Genomic DNA, 21,327 nt, shown 5'->3' with positions numbered 1-21,327 from the left:
ACCCCTAATCCCATGTGATCTCACCTTGTGAATTAACCTTTTGTGTGGCACCTTGTCAAATGCCTTTCAGAAGTCCAGATATACTACATCTACAGGATTCCCATTATCCACTTTGCTTACTATATCTTCAAAGAACTCTAGCAAATTAGTCAAAATGATTTGCCCTTCATGCTGACTCTGATGGATATTGCTTTGACTTTATGACTGTTTGGATATTACATCTTTAAGAATTGATTCTAACAATTTTCCAACAACAAATGTTAAACTAACTGGTCAGTAATTTCCAACATTCTGCCTCCCTTCCTTTTTGAATAAGGGCATTACATTAGCATGTTTCCAAACCACTGGAATCTTTCCTATGTCCGGGGAATTTGGGAATATTATAATCAATGGATCCACTATCTCTGCTGCCACTCCCTTTAATAGCCTAGGATGTAGGCCATCAGGCCCGGGGAGCTTGTCTGCCCTCAATCCCAAGAGTTTGTTGAGTACTGTTTCCCTATTGATGCTGATTGTTCCAAGTTCCAGCCTTTCTATTCCCTCTGAATCGCCCATTCCTATCGGAATGGTACTAGTGTCCTCCACAGTGAAAACTGAGGCAAAGTATTGATTTAGCATCTCTGCCATTTCTGTCTTTCCCCACTACCAACTCACCAGTTTCATCTTCCAAGGGACCAACATTGACTTTAGCGACTCTCTTCTATCCGTAGAAGCTTTTGCTATCGTTCTTGATATTCTGCGCTAGCTTTTTTCCCTGTAATTTACCCTAGCTCTTTTTATTACTTTTTTAACGTCCCTTTATTTATGTTTGAAAGTTTCTCAATCTTCCAGCCTGCCACTGGCCTTTGCAATATGATATACCTTAGTTTTTGTCTTTATAATGTCCTTCACCTCCTTGTTTAGCCATGGGTGTTTTTTTTATCTCTCTTACCATCTTTCTTCCTCACTATATATATTTTAGTTGTGAGGAATTGAGTATCTCCTTAAACAACTGCCACTGCACATCAGCTGTCCTACCTTTTCGCCTTCCTGCCCAGTTTACATGGGCCAAATAATAATCTTTATTGTCACAAAATCTGTCTTCATGCCAATGTAATTTCCTTTGTTTAATTCCAGAACACTAGTGTGGGACTCCACTTTCTCACCCCAAACTGAATCTTGAATTCTACCATACTATGGTCGCTACTCCAGAGTGGATCCTTAACTATGAGGTTATTAATTAATCCCTCCTCATTGGAGAATACCAAATCCAGAGTAGCCTCCTCCCTGGCTGGTTCCCCAACATACTGTTCCAGGAAACAATCTCTAATACATTCAGTGAACTCTACCTTCAGGCCACCCTTGCCAATTTGATTCCTCCAGTCTACTTGCATATTAAAATCACCCATTATTATTGGCGTACATTTCTTGCAAGCCTCCAGTATTTCCTGGTCCAAAGATGTTCAGGTTAGATGGATTGGCCATGCTAAATTTCTCCTTAGTGTCCAAAAGGTTAGGTAGGATTACTGGGTTACGGGGATAGGGTGGAGGCATGAGCTTAAGTAAGGTGCTCTTTCAAAGGACCAGTGCAGACTTGATGGGCTGAATGGCTTCCTTTTGCACTGTAGGGATTTTATACTGTGCACCACTCTATGGGGACCTATAGATTAATAATAATAATAATAATAATCTTTATTGTCACAAGTAGGCTTACATTAACACTGCAATGAAGTTATTGTGAAAAGCTCCTAGTCACCACATTCTGGCGCCTGTTCGGGTAAACTCCTGCCAAGGACTTCTTCCCTTTGTTATTTCTTATTTCTATCCAGACTGATTCCACATCTTGATCTCCAGTGCTTATGTCATTTCTCATTACAGCACTGATCCCTTTCCTCACCAGCCGGGTTACGCCACCTCCTTTTCCTTACAGCCTATCGTTCCGAAATACTGCGTACCCTTGGAATTTAAATTCCCAGACCTGGCCTCCCTGTAACCACGTTTCAGTAATCCCCACCAAATCATAACCTTTTGTTTCTATTTGCACCAATAGCTCATTAGTTATTATGTTTCCCTACATGAAAACAGTGACGGCATTTCAAAACGTAATTCATCGGCTGTGAAACATTTTGATCACTTAGAATTATGGTGAGGAGAAATTTCTTCATTCAAAAGATTGTGAACCTTTTGGAATTCTCTGCCTCAGAGAGCTCATCATTGAGTATATTCAAATCAAAGATTGATACATTTTTGGATGCAAAGGGAATTAAGAGATATGGAGATATTGCAGGAAGGTGGGGTTGAGAAAGAGAATCACACATGATGTTCCTGGATGTTGGAACAGGAATGAAGAGCCAAATTGCCTACATCTTCTTCTAATCCTCATGTCCTTTGGTTGAGACTGAACTGAGTCAACAGAGCACTGGAGTAGTAAACAATAACTGCAGCAGCTTATATTGATACAGTGACAATAACAATTTGCACTTATTGTTAGGAATATGGGAAATTAACAAGACTAACAATGAATTTGAGTTGAAAATAAAATAACAGACAACAAGATTAGCAGGTATCTAGAGGAATAATGAGATGCAATTTTCCCAGTAACAAGATTATCAGGAGTCGAGAGACATTCAATGACCATATCAGAAAGGTTGTTTACCAGAGATCAGTAGGGCTATACAAATGAAAATTTCTAAAGACAAGGGGCTGGATTCACCGCTGTCGGGATTCTCTGTTACGCTGGCAGCCCGGAGGTCTCCCGAAGGCGTGGGACTACTCACAATGGGAAACCCCATTGACCCGTTGGCGAGACAGAGAATCCCAGGGGCGCGCTGCACCAGAAATCTGGTGCGGCGGGACGAAGAATCCCACCCAAGGAATTTGAGAGACGTAGACAGCAGAACTCACAGAGGGGAATATCAAAGAGCACCTCATGGGGAGGGAATCTAGTTCTCCATCTAACAGAGAGACAGGCCTGTTCCATCTGTGATCAGAGCCATGGAGGCCATCTAACATTTAGAGCCATGGCAGGTTGTAGATATTGTCCACTAAAAGAAGCAGTTTTGTGCCTTTGTTGAACCAGAAGAGATGATTTCCCAGGTTTGGTCACCTAAGCAGTATTGTGATTTGACCTATAGAGTTACTAAAAATTGGACGTTGCTTGGGAAAAGGGACATCCTGAGTTCAGGAAATGTGAGTCTATTTTGGGAACATGGGGTAACTTCAGTTAACACGGTGTGTTTAGTTATTCATATGCTTAAATGCCATAGTGTTTTTTTTCCCAGTGCTTTTTCTTTTTCTTTTTCTTTTACTTTAATAAATATTTTTAATTAATTTTTTACACAATGATTTGACTGGTTCCTCACCGAGGTTGTATATTGTTTCCTCACATTATTCCAAACAAAAATACACCAATAAGAACCAGTGTTATCCTTCGGGGCTTGGAGACAGGTAATAACAGTGGGGTTCTTAACAAAATTGGGGGCTCTTGGCCGGGATTTTAAAAATTGTAAATCCTTTTGGGTGTAGGGGATTTGAGGTTTTTTAAACATAATGAGAGTTACCAAATGGGAATGTGCTATTTAAAATAAGGAGACTGCAAAGTTGGCTGTTGCTCTAGCCCAGGTATATTTGGAAGTAGACAATATAACCTTAGCAAATTTGAAAAGTATACCTAAAGCTATACTGATGGAACTGGTAGATAAATTGGAATTATGATCGTCTACAGGGGCTTAGAATACTGAAGCAATTGAAAGCAGAGCAAACATTTAATTATGCAAGCCCAGACCCAGACCCAGTACTTTGAGAAATGGGGAAATTTAATTAGCTAACATTCAATTACAATGAGAAATAGAAATTAAGAAATGAGAAACGCAATAAAGACACAAAGAGGGAGCATTCAAATGGAAGAAGGGGAATGAGAGAGCTTTGGAAAGGTGGGAGTTAGCAATGGCAAAAAGAGAAAAGGATGAAGAGAGGGAACATCGAATTAAAATACCACAAATTTCAGACAGAACAATAGAGCTGATAATTCAGAGGGGTTTACAGGGGTGGTTGTGAAGTACAGCTAGCTGGATGTCATTGGACTGCAGAATCTGGTTTAGACCAGGGGGAAGAGTTTCACATGGAAAACCCAAAAATACAGTTTTCCCTATGGGATATGTCAATTCTCCTTGACAGGTTCTCTACCTGGGAGTCAGTCTGATTGACAATCTTGGCTTTCCGTCGGGCATGACGGACTCTGGAGAAGGATTCAGGAGTAGGTGTAATTTCCAGCGGGAAGGGGAGGTTGGGACCCAGTGGAGTATCCGATTCCCAATTCAGAGAGACTTTCTATGGAGGGGAAACTGATAGGGGAGAGTATGATGGTTAGGGGAGGCACTCCCGCTCCTCCTGGCCCACAAGCCGTGCTGTAAAGGCAATTCCATTCTCCACAAAGCTGTCCTTAACCACCCCCTTTCTGGGTTTAATAGCCGCCGGTTAGACATGGTTAAACCTGAAAAGCGGTTTAAATCAGAGGCTGCCAGCCTAATTAAAGCATCTGAATTTGCAAGCTACCAACAGGGAGCAGGTAAGCTGCAAAACACCATTAAATATGAAATGAGTGGGTTTTGGTTGGCTTTTAAAAATGCTAACATCTCACTCCACCCCAGTCCAAATATTTTGGGGGGATTAAAGTTCACTCCTGCGTCTTCAGGTGATGTGGCCTAATGGAAGCACGTAATTAAGAAACAGAACAGAGGAGCTGATTCTTCCTGTTCACTTACATCGGTTGGGAGCACTCGTGTAAGTTGCACATTCGACGGATTGGTTTTGGTTTTTTACTTGCATCACAGAAGCTGCGATGAATCATCTTGGCATCAGCCTTCCTGCGACAGCCGTATCTTGTAAACTGAGCACCTTCACAAAATCAATCACCTCTGTCAGAATAAAATCTTAAATACCTCATTTTCACACAACATCCATGGGTTCTTCTAGTTGCTTGGATTAAATATTGATTACCACCCAATTTAACTGGCAATGCAAACATAATGCCTAATGGCTGAGAAGCTGACAGTTGCTGAGATAGAATGATTATTGATCATGTCGAGCATTCATATTTATTGAGCATTATTTCATCTTGCAGTAGTAGCATTGTGACAATAATAACGCAAGCTTATTGAATCTTACCAATACAATGATCATTAAAGTTCACTAACATTTGTTGATTTTGTACCTCACCTAGTAATGGAAAGTAAGGTTAATTTAAATTTAGGGCTTGGCTTTGAAAGGGCCACAGTTTGTGCCCTTTGCTTCTAAAGCATTAATATTAAAATCATGACATGCACTTCAAAATGATATCAGTTCTTCCTTGGCAAATATAAACCATTTATGGAACAGTTCATCTTTCTCAAGGAACGGTGGATTTTACCGTATCTCAATAAGGTCACCTTGGATCCTCCATTCTAAGTTACAACCAGTAGCAGAAGGTCATTTAACACCATCTCCAATAAACCAGAATTAATCAAACAGAATATTTGCTGTTGCACCAGGAATCCCAATTGACAGATACTTAATTGACCAAGAACAGTTTATGGTTTGTTGTTGTGACTAGCACCACCTGTGGAAGTTATTTACAAATCATTCACCATTCATTGGTGAAATATACATGAAAGAACTCAGAGTCATGGGTCAGAATCTAGTAGAGCTGGTAGAATTATACAGCACAGTGGCACAGTGGTTAGCACTGCTGCCTCAGAGCTCCAGGGACCCAGGATCAATCCCGGCCTTGGGTGACTGTCTGTGTGGGGTCTGCACATTATCCCCGTGTCTGCGTGGGTTTTCTCCGGGTGCTCCGGTTTACTCCCACAGCCCAAAGATGTGCAGGTAAGGTGGATTGGCCATGCTAAATTGCCCTTAGTGCCAAAATATTTGCAGGTTAGGTGGGGCTACGAGGATAGGGCAGGAGAGTGGGCCAAGGGAGGGTGCTCTTTCACAGGGTCGGTGCAGATTTGATGGGCTGAATGGCCGCCTTCTGCACTGTAGGGATTCCATAGAAAGTTCTCAGGGGAACGAGCAGGAGCATTTCAGTGTGCAGGAAGCAAAGTGTCAGTTTTCCAATGGCGGGATGAAAATTGGGAATTAAACTGGGGAGATGGTGGCTTGAGTTGTAATGTCACTAGACTGGCAATCGAGAGGCCTAGGCTAATATTTTGGGCAGACGACGGCTGGTGGAATTTAAATTCAATGAATAAATTTGGAATTGAAAGCTATTCCCAGTAACGGTGACCATAATGGGCAGCACGGCAGCATAGTGGTTAGCACAGTTGCTTCACAGCTCCAGGATCCCAGGTTTGATTCCCGGCTTGGGTCATTGTCGGTGCGGAGTCTGCATGTTCGCCCCGTGACTGCGTGGGTTTCCTCCGGGTGTTCCAGTTTCCTCTAACAGTCCAAAGATGTGCAGGGTTAGGTGGATTGACCATGCTAAAATTGTCCTTAGGTTAGGTGGGGTTACTGGGTTACGGGGATAGGATGGAGGTGTGGGCTTAAGTGGGGTTCTCTTTCCAAGAGCTGGTGCAGGCTCGATGGGCCGAATGGCCTCCTTCCGCACTGTAAATTCTATGAATCTATGAAACCATGATACTTATCATTAATTGTCGTAAAGTGAAGGAAGTCTGCTGTCCTAACCTGGTCTGGCCTACATGTGACTCCAGATCCACAGTAAAGTGTTTGGCTCTTAAATGGCCCAGCAGGCCACTCAGTTCAAGGGCAATTAGGGGTGGGCAACAAATGCTGGCCCTTGCCAGTGACGCTCCCATCTCATAAAATAATTTAAAAAATTAATTGGCAGCAGATTAAAGGCGGATCATGTTTCTCGACACCAAGTGGCGAGAACCTATTTTTAATACATTAGCATATCATGCATGTTAAAACAGGTGATCACCAGATTCAACTGTACGTTTCTGATTAAACCAGCCGCAAACGAGAAACAAGTGCCTTCAGATTCATAACCTATTAAAGGTGGCATGCATCAGGCGAGATAGGTCTTCCTCCTGGTGGATTCAACGTGGCACTGAGGCTGAGCTGTGACATTGAGTTTGGCAGGTAGCTGCTGTCCAGGGAGGCTGGGGCATGGCTGACATTGGAGGGGTCGGGTGGTGGCTGTCTAAAAGGAGGAAGGTCTGGTTGTGGAGGTCAAAAGGGTAGCTCAAGAGATAGGGAACATGATGACAAATGGAAGGTCAATCTCTACTGAAGGTAGCTCAAGCATGACAGAGGGAACATAAAGAGTGATTGAGGGCAAGTCAATGGTGAGCGTCACTGGCAAGGGCCAGCATTTGTCCTTGTACCATCTACTGGGATTAGCATTTCTTTGTCACCTTCTCTAAACCTGTCTTATTCTTGTATAGTCGATAAAGCCTCTCCTCAATCTATTCTGCTCCAAGGAGAACAACTCCAGCTTTTCCAACTTAACATTGTAGCTAAAATCCCTCATCCCTGGATCTCCTCTGCAGCCTGTCAAAGCCACTCACATCCTTCCTAAAGTGTGGTGACCAAAACTGATGCAATACTCTTAACTGTAGCCTTAACAGAGCTTTATATATGTGCAGTATAACTCCCCTACTTCAAAAGCTAACCAGGCCCTGCCATTGCACGCATTCTTCCTTAGTTCCTGACTACTAATACAAGTTGATATCAGGTTGTAGACATTTTTATGTGATAGCACTTAATATTTAGATTTTTAAACTGAGTTCTTGAACTGCCATGGTGGGATTTGAATTTACATTCTCTGTATTCCGAGTCCAAGTAACATAACCCCTGCACAACCAGAGCCATGTCGCAAAAGCAGCATTTTGCCTCAGTTCAGGTAGACTGGCACTTTTTCTAAAAGATTGCCAAATTTTAGTATTAAGAGACTGAACCTGATTGACTGAGCAGGATATTCTGTGCACCCCACAGCGTATTTCATGGTGGCAGAGGTGACTCACCATTGGCTGGTGGCTGGATCTTCTGGTCCACCAGGATTTCCTGTTCAATGAACCCCCCACCACCAGGAAAGCTGAAGCGGGGGTGCACTATCAGCAGGACCAGAAGATCTCGCCACACGAATGGTGTAAGGGTCTTCCTGTTTAAACTGTGTTTGTTCCCTGTTTTCCCAACCCTTTAATTTTTCAATTACCATTTAGATCCATGGATTAGTAATGGACATGTTTCTTTAATGCAGCCTGTATCTTTAACTCAAGCAGAAGCAATGGCCTCTATTTTGAAATCAGCAGGAAGGATCTGGAAGGCATCAGTGATGACTCGCATTGATTGACTTGGCTGGCAGCCAGTGAATTGGCTCAAATGTCTGTGCCCTGCCTAGTGGCCAGTGGCGATTGGTTCTGGTCCCACTGATATGTTTCTCAGCGTCGTAAGGCTGGAGTTCATTTCACTTTCGATTCTGCAGGCTGGATGGAGGAAACTAACCAATCCACCCCAGAAACATCCGGTTAGTTCTCACCACAAAGCCACTGTGAGAATCTGGGGCGAAATTCTCCGGAAACGGCGCGATGTCCGCTGGGCATCGCGCCGCCCCAAAGGTGCGGAATGCTCCGCATCTTTGGGGGCCGAGCCCCAACATTGAGAGGCTAGGCCGACGCCGGAGGAATTTCCGCCACGCCAGCTGGCGGAAACGGCCTTTGTTGGCGCGGAAATGACATCTCCGGGCGGCGCATGCGTGGGAGCGTCAGCGGCCGCTGACAGTTTCCCACGCATGCGCAGTGGAGGGAGTCTCTTCCACCTCCGCCATGGTGGAGACCGTGGTGGAGGCGGAAGGGAAAGAGTGCCCTCACGGCACAGGCCCGCCCGCGGATCGGTGGGCCCCGATCGCGGGCCAGGCCACCGTGGGGGCACCCCCCGGGGTCAGATCGCCCCGCGCCCCCCCCAGGACCCCGGAGCCCGCCCACGCCGCCTTGTCATAGAATCATAGAATCATAGAAGTTTACAGCATGGAAACAGGCCCTTCGGCCCAACCAGTCCATGCCGCCCAGTTTTTTACCATTAAGCTAGTCCCAGTTGCCCGCACTTGGCCCATAACCCTCTATACCCATCTTACCCATGTAACCATCTAAATGCTTTTTGAAAGACACAATTGTACCCGCTTCTACTACTACCTCTGGCAGCCCATTCCAGACACTCACTACCCTCTGAGTGAAGAAATTGCCCCTCTGGGCCCTTCTGAATCTCTCCCCTCTCACCTTAAACCTATGCCCTCTAGTTTTAGACTCCCCTACCTTTGGGAAAAGATGTTGACTATCTACCTTATCTATGCCCCTCATTATTTTATAGACCTCTATAAGATCACCCCTAAGCCTCCTACGCTCCAGGGAAAAAAGTCCCAGTCTATCCAGCCTCTCCTTATAACTCAAACCATCAAGTCCCGGCAACATCCTAGTAAATCTTTTCTGCACTCTTTCTAGTTTAATAATATCCTTTCTATAATAGGGTGACCAGAACTGCACACAGTATTCCAAGTGTGGCCGTACCAATGTCTTGTACAACTTCAACAAGACGTCCCAACTCCTATATTCAATGTTCTGACCAATGAAACCAAGCATGCCGAATGCCTTCTTCACCATCCTGTCCACCTGCGACTCCACCTTCAAGGAGCTATGAACCTGTACTCCTAGATCTCTTTGTTCTATAACTCTCCCCAACGCCATACCATTAACTGAGTAGGTCCTGGCCTGATTCGATCTGCCAAAATGCATCACCTCACATTTATCTAAATTAAACTCCATCTGCCATTCGTCGGCCCACTGGCCTAATTGTCCCGCCGGTAAGGTACGTGATTTAATTTACGCCAGCGGGACAGGCAATTTATCGGCGGGACTTCGGCCCATTCAGGCCGGAGAATCGAGCGGGGGGGGGGTCCCGCCAACTGGCGCGGCGCGATTCCCGCCCCCGCCGAATATCCGGTGCCGGAGACTTCGGCAACCGGCGGGGGCGGGATTCACGCCAGCCCCCGCCGATTCTCCGACCCGGCGGGGGGTCAGAGAATGTCGCCCCTGATAACTCTCCAGAAAAGGTTGATGTGAAGTAGAATCCAGAACCTGATAAATCTCTCTCTGCTAAAAAGGTTCATGTGAGGCAGAGACCAGAATATGATAACACTCTCTAAGAGCAGATTGTGTGAAGTCAGAGGCCTCTCCTGGAAAAGCTGTAAGAGATACTGTTGCAATTCAAGGAAAATCACTATGGGCTGTTGGCCAGAGACTTTAAAGCACACTCATACTGTGAAGATGATGCAAAGAACTCATCATCTGAAGGAAGAATCTTGCCTTTTGACGTTAATCTTTATTTTGTTACCCCTTTCCACCCCTCTGTGTTTGTCTGTCCTGTGCCTGTGGGTAGAGGGTGGGGCAGTTAAAGGCGGCAGTAGGTTAGCATATGTGTTATCCAGCAGTAATTAATGCACATTCCATCTTTATTCATGTTAGACATAAAAGAGTAATTGTGTTCCAGCTTATAAACCTGGTGACTGTAATTATTGGGCAGCTAAGGGCCAAATAGTTCTGGAATTTTTATAAGAATTATTGGTTAATTCAGTTGTGTTTTGACTCCAGGAAGAGTGGCGGTTGAATTGACCGTGCACTTGCCCAGGGTGTTGTAACATAAATTGGGGGCTCGAGTCTGAGTTTTTTGGAATGGTAGAATGGCAAATTAGGGTTACAGTATAAATTAAAAAGAGACACCAGGGGCGAAATTCTCCCCCAACGGCGGGATGCCCGCCGACTGGCGCCAAAGCCGGCGCCAATCAGACGGGCATCGCGCCGGCCCAAAGGTGCGGAAGGCTCCACATCTTTGGCGGCCTAGCCCCAACATTGAGGGGCTAGGCCGACGCCGGAGGGATTTCCGCCCTGCCAGCTGGCGGAAATGGCGTTTGTTGCCCCGCCAGCTGGCGCGGAAATGCGGCGCACGCGCGGGAGCGTCAGTGGCCGCTGTCAGTTTCCCAGCGCATGCGCGGGAGCGTCAGCGTCCGCTGTCAGTTTCCCGCGCATGCGCAGTGGGGAGAGTCTCTTCCGCCTCCGCCATGGTGAAGGCCGTAGTGGAGGCGGAAGGGAAAGAGTGCCCCCACGGCACAGGCCCGCCCGCGGATCGGTGGGCCCCGATCGCGGGCCAGGCCACCGTGGGGGCACCCCCCGGGGTCAGATCGCCCCGCGCCCCCCCCCCAGGACCCCGGAGCCCGCCCACGCTGCCTGGTCCCGCCGGTAAATACCAGGTTTGATTTACGTCGGCGGGACAGGCAATTCCTGGGCGGGACTTCGGCCCATCTGGGCCGGAGAATCCAGCGGGGGGTCCCGCCAACCGGCGCGGCCGGATTCCCGCCCTCGCCCAATCTCCGGGAGCGGAGACTTCGGCGGGGGCAGGGGCGGGATTCACGGCGGCCAACGGCCATTCTCCAACCCGGCGGGGGGTCGGAGAATGACGCCCCAGGTTTGTAGTGATATTGCAGGATGGCTCTGGAAACTGCTAGGGGTTTTCTTAAGGTAGAAGATTTATCTCTGGTTTATTTAAAAGAGCTTTGCAAGGACAAGCTAGTTGAACTGGTAGGTGAATGAAAAATAAAGGTACCAGCTAGAGCTAGGAAGGCGGAGATAATGGAAGCAATTTCTCAACATATAAATTTGAAAGAGATACTCGGAACACAGATGAGTCCACAAGATAATGTAACATCAAGGATATTATCTGCTGGGGATGTAGAGCTGGAGAGAGTTTGGTTGCAGTTAGAGCATGAAAGGGAATTAAAAAGAATAGCTGAGGCACAGAGAAAAAGGAAAAAGATGAAGCAAAAAAAATGGAGATGGAAATGAGGAGCAGGGAGAAGAGGAAAAAGAAAGAGAAAAAGAGAGGGGAAGAAAAGTGAAATGGAGATGGAAATGAGCAAGTTGAAATTGGAGACAAATCTACAGCTTAAGACACTAGAAATGAGTGGGGAGCTGCCAGAAAGTAGAGGGGTGTTTAATCCTAGAACAAAATCCAGTGGCGATATGTTTAAATTTATACAGGCCCTCTCAAATTTTGAAGAGAAGGAGGTAGAAAGCTTTTTTAAGGCTTATGAGAAAATAGCAACCCAAGTGGAATGGCCAAGAGAAAAGTGGACATTACCCATGCAGAGTAAGCTGACAGGGCGGACACAGGAGGTTTATGCTTCCCTGTCAGAGAGGGTGTCTCTAAGGATGTGGTAAGAGCGGCTATTCTGGATGTATACGAATTAGTCCCCGAAGCATAAAGGCAAATGTTTTGGCATTTAAGGAGACAGCCAAGGCAGACATATGCAGAATTTGAAAGGGTTAAGCGAACAATTTTAATAGGTGGGTATGACCATTGGGAATTGAAACTACCTATGAGGCTCTCAGAGAGGTCATCCTCTTAGAGGAATTTAAGAATTCCCTACCTTCTATAGTGAGAACCCATGTTGAAGACCAGAGGTTGAAGACTGCTAGGCAGGCAGCAATTATGGCTGATGACTATGAGCTAATCCAGAAATTTAAACCTTTGTTCCATCACCCCCATAATTTTGAATTGGAAAGGAAGTGGGAGAGTGAAAGGAAGGCAGGTAGCCAAGATGAAGAATGGATAGCTGGGAATGCTTCGGGATCTCCTACTCAGACCAGGGAGGAGGGTACTGAGGATGGAGGTGAGACTTGGAAGCCTAGGTGTTAACATTGTAACAAGGTGGGGCACGTTCGTTCAGCATGTTGGAAGTTGCACGGAAAACCTGTGAACTTGTGGAGGTTCATAAGGAGGATTCCGAAAAGGGAACAAAAATGGAGGCCGGGATTCTGCAGTATCTGGCGGGCTGGCCGTACCGGCGCCAGAGTGGCGTGAACCACTCCGGTGTCGGGCCGCCTGCACCTTCAGGGGCTAGGCCGGCGCTGGGGTGATTGGCACCGCCCCAACCGGCGCCGAAGGGCCTCTGCCGGCCGGCGCAAGTTGGCGCATGTGCAGGAGCGCCAGCGTGTTGGCGCCCCCCCCCGCTCGATTCTCCGGCCCGAATGGGCCGAAGTCCCGCCGATAAATTGCCTGTCCCGCCGGCGTAAATTAAATCACCTACCTTACCGGCGGGACAAGGCGGCGTGGGCGGGCTCCGGGGTCCTGGAGGGGGCGCGGGGCAATCTGACCCCGGGGGGTGCCCCCACGGTGGCCTGGCCCGCGATCGGGTCCCACCGATCCGCGGGCGGGCCTGTGCCGTGAGGGCACTCTTTCCCTTCCGCCTCCACCACGGTCTCCACCATGGTCGCCAACGGTAGGGCATGTGGGAGTCAGGGAAACTCATTGGGCAGTAAGTGACTCAAAGAAAGAAATGTTGCCAGATGTATATCACATATTAAAGAACAGTGGTAGTGAACCAGATTCTGTGAATTCTAAGCACAAAGGTGCCGATAGGAATTCGGAATCCTAAAATTTAATAGTAGTGACAGAGATAAGGGGCGAAATTCTCCGGTATCGACGCGATGTCCGCCGACTGGCGCCCAAAACGGTACAAATCAGTCGGGCATCGCGCCGCCCCAAAGGTGCGGAATGCTCCGCACCTTTGAAGGCCGAACCCCAACCTTAACGGGCTAGGCCGGCGCCGGACGAATTTCCGCCCCGCCAGCTAGCGGAAAAGGCCTTTGGTGCCCCGCCAGCTGTCGCGGAAATGACATCTCCGGGCGGCGCATGCGCGGGAGCGTTAGCGGCCGCTGACGGCATTCCCGCGCATGCGCAGTGGAGGGAGTGTCTTCCGCCTCCGCCATGGTGGAGACCGTAGCGGAGGCCGTGGCGGAGGCGGAAGGGAAAGAATGCCCCCATGGCACAGGCCCGCCCGCGGATCGGTGGGCCCCGATCGCGGGCCAGGCCACCGTGGGGGCATCCCCCGGGGCCAAATCGCCCCAGGACCCCGCCCGCGCCGCCTTGTCCCGCCGGTAAGGTAGGTGGTTTAATCTACGATGGCGGGACAGGCATTTTAGCGGCGGGACTTCGGCCCATCCGGGCCGGGGAATCGCAGGGGGGGGCCCGCCAACCGGCGCGGCGCGATTCCCGCCCCCGCCGAATCTCCGGTGCTGGAGAATTCGGCAACCGGCGGGGGCGGGGTTCACGCCAGCCCCCGGTGATTCTCCGACCCGGCGGGGGGTCGGAGAATCTCGCCCAAGGAGTCAGGCAAGAGTTTTGAATTCGATCTTAGTTCTGATTATGAGGTTATGATAAACAGCGACTACCTGTCACTAACTAATCTTCAACAACTGGCAAGTAATTCTTCCAAAGCTTGGTAAAGAAGACAGCAAATTGGAAGAAGAAAGTGACTAGAACTTTTCTAAAAGTAATTGGTTACTGCCTTTTGTCGTAAACCCATTGCCATTCACTGCAGGTGCAAATATTTTCCAGAGCATGTCTGCTTTGAAGTAAAGTATACATGATAGCATGGCACCGGTTAGTCAGGATGAGGACAATAAGGACTGTGAAGTGATACCATGCGAGCGACCGGTTATCCCACATCCTTTTCAAGGTCCACAGTGCCACTTTGAGATAAAAGAAGCAGATAGCAAGGGAGGTGAAGTAATCAGTAATCAATTCCAGTTGAAAATCAAGAGGAAGGTGGGTGGGGAACCGTGTAGTTGTTCTGCAACCGCATCTGTTATCAGAAACCGGCAGGTTCATACAGCCAATAATGGGTTATCCCCCAATTCTGAAAGTAAAGAGAAACAATTGAAATCTGGAAAACATGAATCACGTCAGTCCGTATTACTAATTGGAGATAAAGACTGTGATTACGAAAACCCAATGAGAAGGTAAAGGTTGTCACACAAGGAATGGTGCATATAAAGTCAATCAACTCTTGAGAGAATTGAACCCTCAGCTGCACTTGTGGTTGACGGTGGCCATGTGAAGGACAAGAGAGAATGTAAAGATGGAGGGGCTGAAGAGTATATATTGCTCAACAATGAACCAAATATTTCCCTCAGCATTGACAACACTATTTGCAGTTTAGTTGCAGGAGATCCTCAAAATCTGGTTAAACATTAATTGGACAATCAGGGACGACGGACTACATTACATGAGGGACATATAGAGACAGATACAGCAGAGACACTGAAAAGAGTACAGAAGGAGTTTTAGGGAAACACCAGGGGATCTCTGTTAACTAATTATGATTTCGACATAAGAAACTTTGAACCATTAAAGCCATATTCCTCTCAATTAAAACCAAGGAGACTGGCTGAGTTAGAGGCTGAAACACAGTGCATGTTGCACATGTGGCAGAAACAAGTGCAGCCGCTGTGGCCCACGGAACGCCAAGTAGTGTTTGGGAGATTGACGGCCAAATTGGAGGACGAAGCGGTGCTGGCTGCCCCGGACTTTTCCAGACAATAATCCATATGCGTTTATAGAGAAAACCATGGAGACTGCCTCAGTTAGAGACTGAAACACATGCTGGACATGTGGCAGAAACAAGCAAAGCTGCTGTGATCCACAGAATGCCAAGTAGAGTTTGGGAGATTGACAGCCAAGTTGGAAGAAGAACCGGTGGACTTTTTCAGACCATAATCCACTTGCGTTTATAGAGAAGTTTAAACCAGGAACCCAAGGTTATTCTGTTGGAGTTCACTATTACAAAAGTTTAATGTTAAAATTATACATATTCCCGGAAAGGATAATGTGATTGCAGATACTTTGTCATACGTTTAAAAGTTGACTCATTACCAATGTGGAAACTAGGGAGGGGACTTGTATAATGGGGATGATTTTGATGGGTATGTGTTTGTGATTTTTGTCTTGCATACCTCATAATGAAAAGTCCGTACCCTGAAGTTTCATTCTTCTAGGAGAGAGGTATGCAAGGGTCCTCCTGTTTAAACCCTGTTTGTTTCCTGTTTTCCCCTTTCTTTTATTTTTGCTATTACCATTTTGATCCATGGATGAGTAATGGACATGTGACTTTAATGCAGCCTGTATCTTTAACTTAAGGGGCAATGGCCTGTATCTTGAAATCAAGCAGGAAGAATCCAGAAGGCATCAGTGAAAACTCGCTTTGATTAACTTAGCTGGTGGCCAATGAATTAGCTCAAATATTTGTGCCTTGCCCGGAGGCCAACGGTGATGGGTTCTGGTCCCACTGATATGTTTCTCAGTGTCACATGGCTGGAGTTCATTTCACTTTTGATTCTGCCGGCTTATTGGAGGAAACTAACCAACTCACTCCAGAAATATCCAGTTAGTTCTCACCAAAAAGCCACTGTGAGAATCTGATAACTCTCCAGACAAGGTTGATGTGATGCAGACACCAGAATCTGACAACCTTCTCGAAGAGCAGATTCATCAGAGGCCTCTCCTGGAACAGTTGTGAGTAAGATATACTGCTGAAATGCAAGAAAGGTCATTACGAGCTGTAGGTCAGATACTTCAAACCACACTCGTACTGTGAAGATGATGCAAATAATTCATCATCTGAAACGAGAACTCTTACCTTTTGACCTTAATCCTTTTTTAACCTTTCCACCCCTCTGTGTTTGTCTGTCCTGTGTGTGTGGGTAGAGGGTGGGACAGTTAAAGGGCGGTTGTAGGTTAGCTTGCTTGTTATCCAGCTGTAATTATTGCACTTTTTGAAAATAAATTAACAGTAATTCTGTTTAAACTTACAAACCTGGTGACTGTAATTATTGGGCAGCTGAGGGCAAAAGACTTTAGGAATTTTTACAATAATTTTTGGTTAATTCACTTGTGTTGTGGCTCCAGGACAAGCGGGCTGAGATTGGCCACGCACTTGACTAAGGTGTCGTAACAAAGGCCAGAAAATGCAAGCAGTTAGTTAGTTTTTCCGGCAGCTCCCACCAGCAGGATCTTCCAGTCCTGCCATTGGTGATTCCCCACATTGCACATTCCCCAGCGGTGGATGGTGCTAAGAATGGGAAACTCCATCGACAGTGGCAGGACCGGAAGAATGATGGGCTGCCTCCAACACTGCAAAACACACCACAGTGGGGGAGGAAATCCCACCCACTAAGTGTGATCAAAATTAGTATTTGGTTAGGTGCTGGTCTGAAACTTCCCTAGAACATTTATACAGTAATAAATATTTATGATTTATTAGTTATAACCAATAACCAGTTGTTGGTTCACAGAAACTATACTCTCGTGTATTTTCCAGCTATGAGTTACCTCCTCCACACTGTTTGGAGCACTGAGACCATCTCTTCAAGGCCCACTCAAATGTAGCCATGTCTTCCTGTAAAACTTCATTAGTCATGGTGGCCAAGTAGTCTTCATGAATTGTGTACTTATAAGTCAGGGTGGATTTGGTATTATCACTTGGCATAATCTATTTTTAAAAAAATCATAAAGATACACAAGTAATGATTACATATTCACAAAGCTTATTGCTGCAAATCATCACATTTATGATGTAACAGGTAGTACACATGCACATTAACAATTACAAGAGAACATTAATTGATATAGACATGAGGAAATTATGCATTGGGACACCAACATGCAACTCAAATTCTGCTTTGTTCCTGATCAGAACAAGGAGAACTCGAGTACAAATGAAATCTCTCAATGGAAGGAAAAGCCCTCATACGTGGTTTCATAGAAAATAGGAAAAGGTCTATCTCAATGCTATATTCTAGCTCCATACCCCGAGAAATCTTTCTGTAAAATTCTTAACGATATCAATTAACTTGCCCTCCACAGCCGTCTGTGTTAGAGAATTCCACCTACATGCTTCTTTTCAGTGATTAGGACACCCACATCCCTCCACACATCCACATTTCCCAATCTATCACCATTTAAATAATCACTGTCATAATATGCACCCATGCACATCATGAGGTAAAAGCAGGCAGTGGCAGACACCCAGATGAGCCAATCAACATACAGAACACGACCAATCACCAGACAGAAGACCAGAGGGGGGTTTCCAAGTATAAAACACACGAGGCATCAGCACTCCGCTTCTTTCCACTGGTGACAACTGTAGTGACAGTCAGGGTGTACAAATCATTCAACACCTTCTACACGTGGATCAGAGCTAGCCTGGTCTAGATAGTTAATGTTAGTTTACTTAGAGTAGTAGAGAGTCAACCAACAGGCAGCTGTGTGCTTCGTTACCGATGTTCAATAAATCTTATTGAACCAACGCCTACGTTTGGTGTATGTTTGATCATTTAACTGCATCGTGTTGCAGTCCGTGTTACCCCAGGGTGAATAACACGACAATCACCACCTGCCACTCTGTAAAAGACCCATTTATGCCTACTCTATGTTTCCTGTCTGTTAACCAATTCTCAATCCATGCCAATATAATGCCCCCAATCCCTTGCACCTTAATTTCTGCACAATAACCACTTCCGTGCAACTTTATCAAAAGCTTTCTGAAGAATAACTAATTAATAATTGTTTATCACTGCAACTATATGAAGGAGCAAGAATTTCATAAGCCGTACAAGGTTGGTTCAGATTAAAGAAGCCCTTTTAGTCCATTTAAATATTTTCTTCCAGAAGACCAACCAAATAATGTTACCATTACAACAGTTAACCGTTTTTTAAAATAACCGTGCTGAGGCCTTGAAGCCAGTTAAAAATTAGGAAAATTTCAAATGAAAGGCTTTCGGAAACTGGAAGTCAAGGTAGGCCAGTGAGGACAGAGGTGATGGATTCGCAGGACATTATACACTATAGACAGTCCTCGGATTGATGAGGACGCAATGGGTTCTTGAAAAACACTTCTTAGTCGAAACATCGTAAGTTGGAACCGATTTCCCCGCAAGAACAATTTCATAAATGGGGAATGGTTCCTGAACCAAGATCCGATACCCTATTTTCACCCAAATAACCCAGATTTAGGTACTCAATCCATTATAATAAAAGTGATACAGCAATAAATATAAGTTTTAAGAAAAAATTTGGAAACACAAAGATTTGCGAAGTAAAAATGCGTCGGAACAGCAACTGAGCATCGTGAGTCAGGGCGATGGGCAGCGCAGAACATTGTGAATGTTTGAACTGGTTCACTGGCATGGTGTCGTAAAGTCGAAACTTGCGATGGAAAGTCGAAACAGGATGACAATTTATAAACGTCGTCAGTGTCATTTACCGTAACTTGAATATCGTAAATCGAGGTCTGTCTGTACAATCTGTCATTACCAGGGTTTTAGATAAGTTAAATAAAGTTTATTAATGATGTGGAGATGCCAGTGTTGGACTGGGGTGAGCACAATAAGAAGTCTTACAACACCAGGTTAAAGTCCAACAGGTTTGTTTCGAATCACTAGCTTTCGGAGCGCAGCTCCTTCTTCAGGTGAATGAAGCGGTGGGCTCCAGAAACACATATATAGACAAAGTCGATGATGCAAGACGATGCTTTGAATGCGAGTCTTTGCAGGTAATTAAGACTTTACAGGTCCAGACAGAGCGACTGGAGGGATAATCACAGGTTAAAGAGGTGTGAATTGTCTCAAGCCAGGACAGTTGGTAGGATTTCACAAGCCCAGGCCAGATGGTGGGGGTGAACGTAATGCGACATCCAAGGTCCCGGTTGAGGCCGTACTCATGTGTGCGGAACTTGGCTATCAGTTTCTGCTCGGCGATTCTGAGTTCTTGTGCGTCCTGAAGGCCGCATTGGAGAACGCTTAACCGAAGATCAGCGGCTGAATGCTCTCATAGCCAGTTATACGGCTGGTCGAGACAATTTCAATTTCTGGTCAATGGTAACTCCTAGGATGTTGATAGTGGGTGATTCAGAGATGGTAATGCCATTGAATGCCAAGGGATGATGGTTAGATTCTTTCTTGTTGGAGATAGTCATTGTTTGGCACTTGTGCATCCCGATTATTAATTGCCACTTATTGGCCCAAGCCTGACTGCTTCAGTATCTGAGGAGTTAGCAATCGTACTGAGCATTGTGCAATCTTCAGCGAACATCCTCACTTCCTGACCTTAAATGATGGCAGGACAGTCGTTAATGAATCATCTGCTGTCTGTGTGGAGTTTGTACATTCAACCCATGTTTGCGTGGGTTTCGCCCCCACAACCCAAAGATGTGCAGGTTAGGTGGATTGGCCGGGCTAAATTGCCCATTAATTGGAAAAAATGAATTGGGTACTCTAAATTATTAAAAAATCAATTTAAAAATTAATGAATGAACTGATGATGGTTGGACCTTGGACACCACTCTGCAGAGTATGTGCAGTGATATTCTAGAACTGAGATGACCTCAACAATCACAGCCATAACCACCTTCCTTTGTGGAAAGTTTTCCCCCTGATTCCATTTGACTTTGATTTTACTCGGGCTCCTTGATGGCACACTCTGTTAAATGCTACCTTGATGTGAAGGGCAGTGTCTCTCACCTCCCTTCTAGAGTTCAGCTCTTTTGTCCCAGTTTGAACGAAAGATGCAATGGGTTCAGGTGTTGGGTGGCCTTGGTGGAATCCAAATCAGTTATAGAAATACTTACAGGTCAAAGAAATACTTACTGAAGCAAGGGAGAGGCTAGAGTGTTGTTTTATTGGGCAGAGGGAGAGCACTTCAGGTGATGGTGGTGTAAGGTAAATGGAAAAAGGCATGCTTTGGGGAATGGGAGAGCACAAGAAGACAGGCACAAAAATCTACGTCCTTGTTCCTGACTGCAACTCTCTGGTGCCACTGAAAGTGAATTGGGTTTTGGCTGGAACATTAAATTCTCCGTTTTCACTTGCAGTGGCCCGCCTGGGATCGTACTCTATGTGTACAAATAAATCACCAGCTGGCAAAAAAGGTGGTAGTGTAAGGATTTAGGAGAAATATGAACAAATCAAAACTGCTTAAATTCAAACTGTCTCGTGCTCAACTTTCTTTCTTCTTGTATTCCTCATATTGTGGTATTTCGGCCTCCAGCAATCTAATCAACAGCACTGGGTCATCTTCAGAATCTCTTCACTCTTGCTCTTTTTCAACTTTCCTAGATTTTGTCTCAATTCCTGTTCAGTGTCTATATTAGCTCCCGCTAGTAAAGATGTTTCATTGTGTTAATACCGCTAACCAAGTGTAAATTGTGTCCATACTAGGAGTAACTGGAGTGTAATCTTACCAGTGCTACTATTCCGTCATGTAGGGGTCCAACTGTTTGCAAAGATTCCTTGTCATCATCGTTAGAATACTCCCATATCACCCCCATTTCAATGAATGTTTTAGAATCAGGCAAATCATCCCCTCCATTCAAAATAAAATGTCCTGTGACTTGGTTCTTGATTACTTCGTAAATGAAACAAAATAATTATTAGAGTTTGTGTCATATAATAAGCATCATAATTACATTAACTTCAAACCACAAAACTAACGTCCCTAACATCAGGTAAATTTTGATACTAA

General features: G+C 45.7%; 1 protein-coding gene across 1 annotated transcript in view; it reads right to left on the bottom strand.

Moving 5' to 3' along the window:
• LOC140426956 (A disintegrin and metalloproteinase with thrombospondin motifs 2-like) overlaps positions 1 to 21,327 on the bottom strand; it is a 365,539-nt gene that overhangs the window by 15,144 nt on the left and 329,068 nt on the right. The window contains exons 16-18 of the mRNA XM_072512267.1: positions 21,047 to 21,210; positions 17,137 to 17,296; positions 4,743 to 4,875 (exon numbers count right to left, since the gene is read on the bottom strand). Of these exons, the coding sequence (XP_072368368.1) occupies positions 4,743 to 4,875; positions 17,137 to 17,296; positions 21,047 to 21,210 (457 nt within the window). The remainder of the gene's footprint in view (positions 1 to 4,742; positions 4,876 to 17,136; positions 17,297 to 21,046; positions 21,211 to 21,327) is intronic.

The sequence above is a fragment of the Scyliorhinus torazame genome, chromosome 7 (assembly GCF_047496885.1).
Source record: "Scyliorhinus torazame isolate Kashiwa2021f chromosome 7, sScyTor2.1, whole genome shotgun sequence".
NCBI lineage: Eukaryota > Metazoa > Chordata > Chondrichthyes > Carcharhiniformes > Scyliorhinidae > Scyliorhinus > Scyliorhinus torazame.
This window is presented reverse-complemented; position numbering and strand designations above follow the sequence as displayed.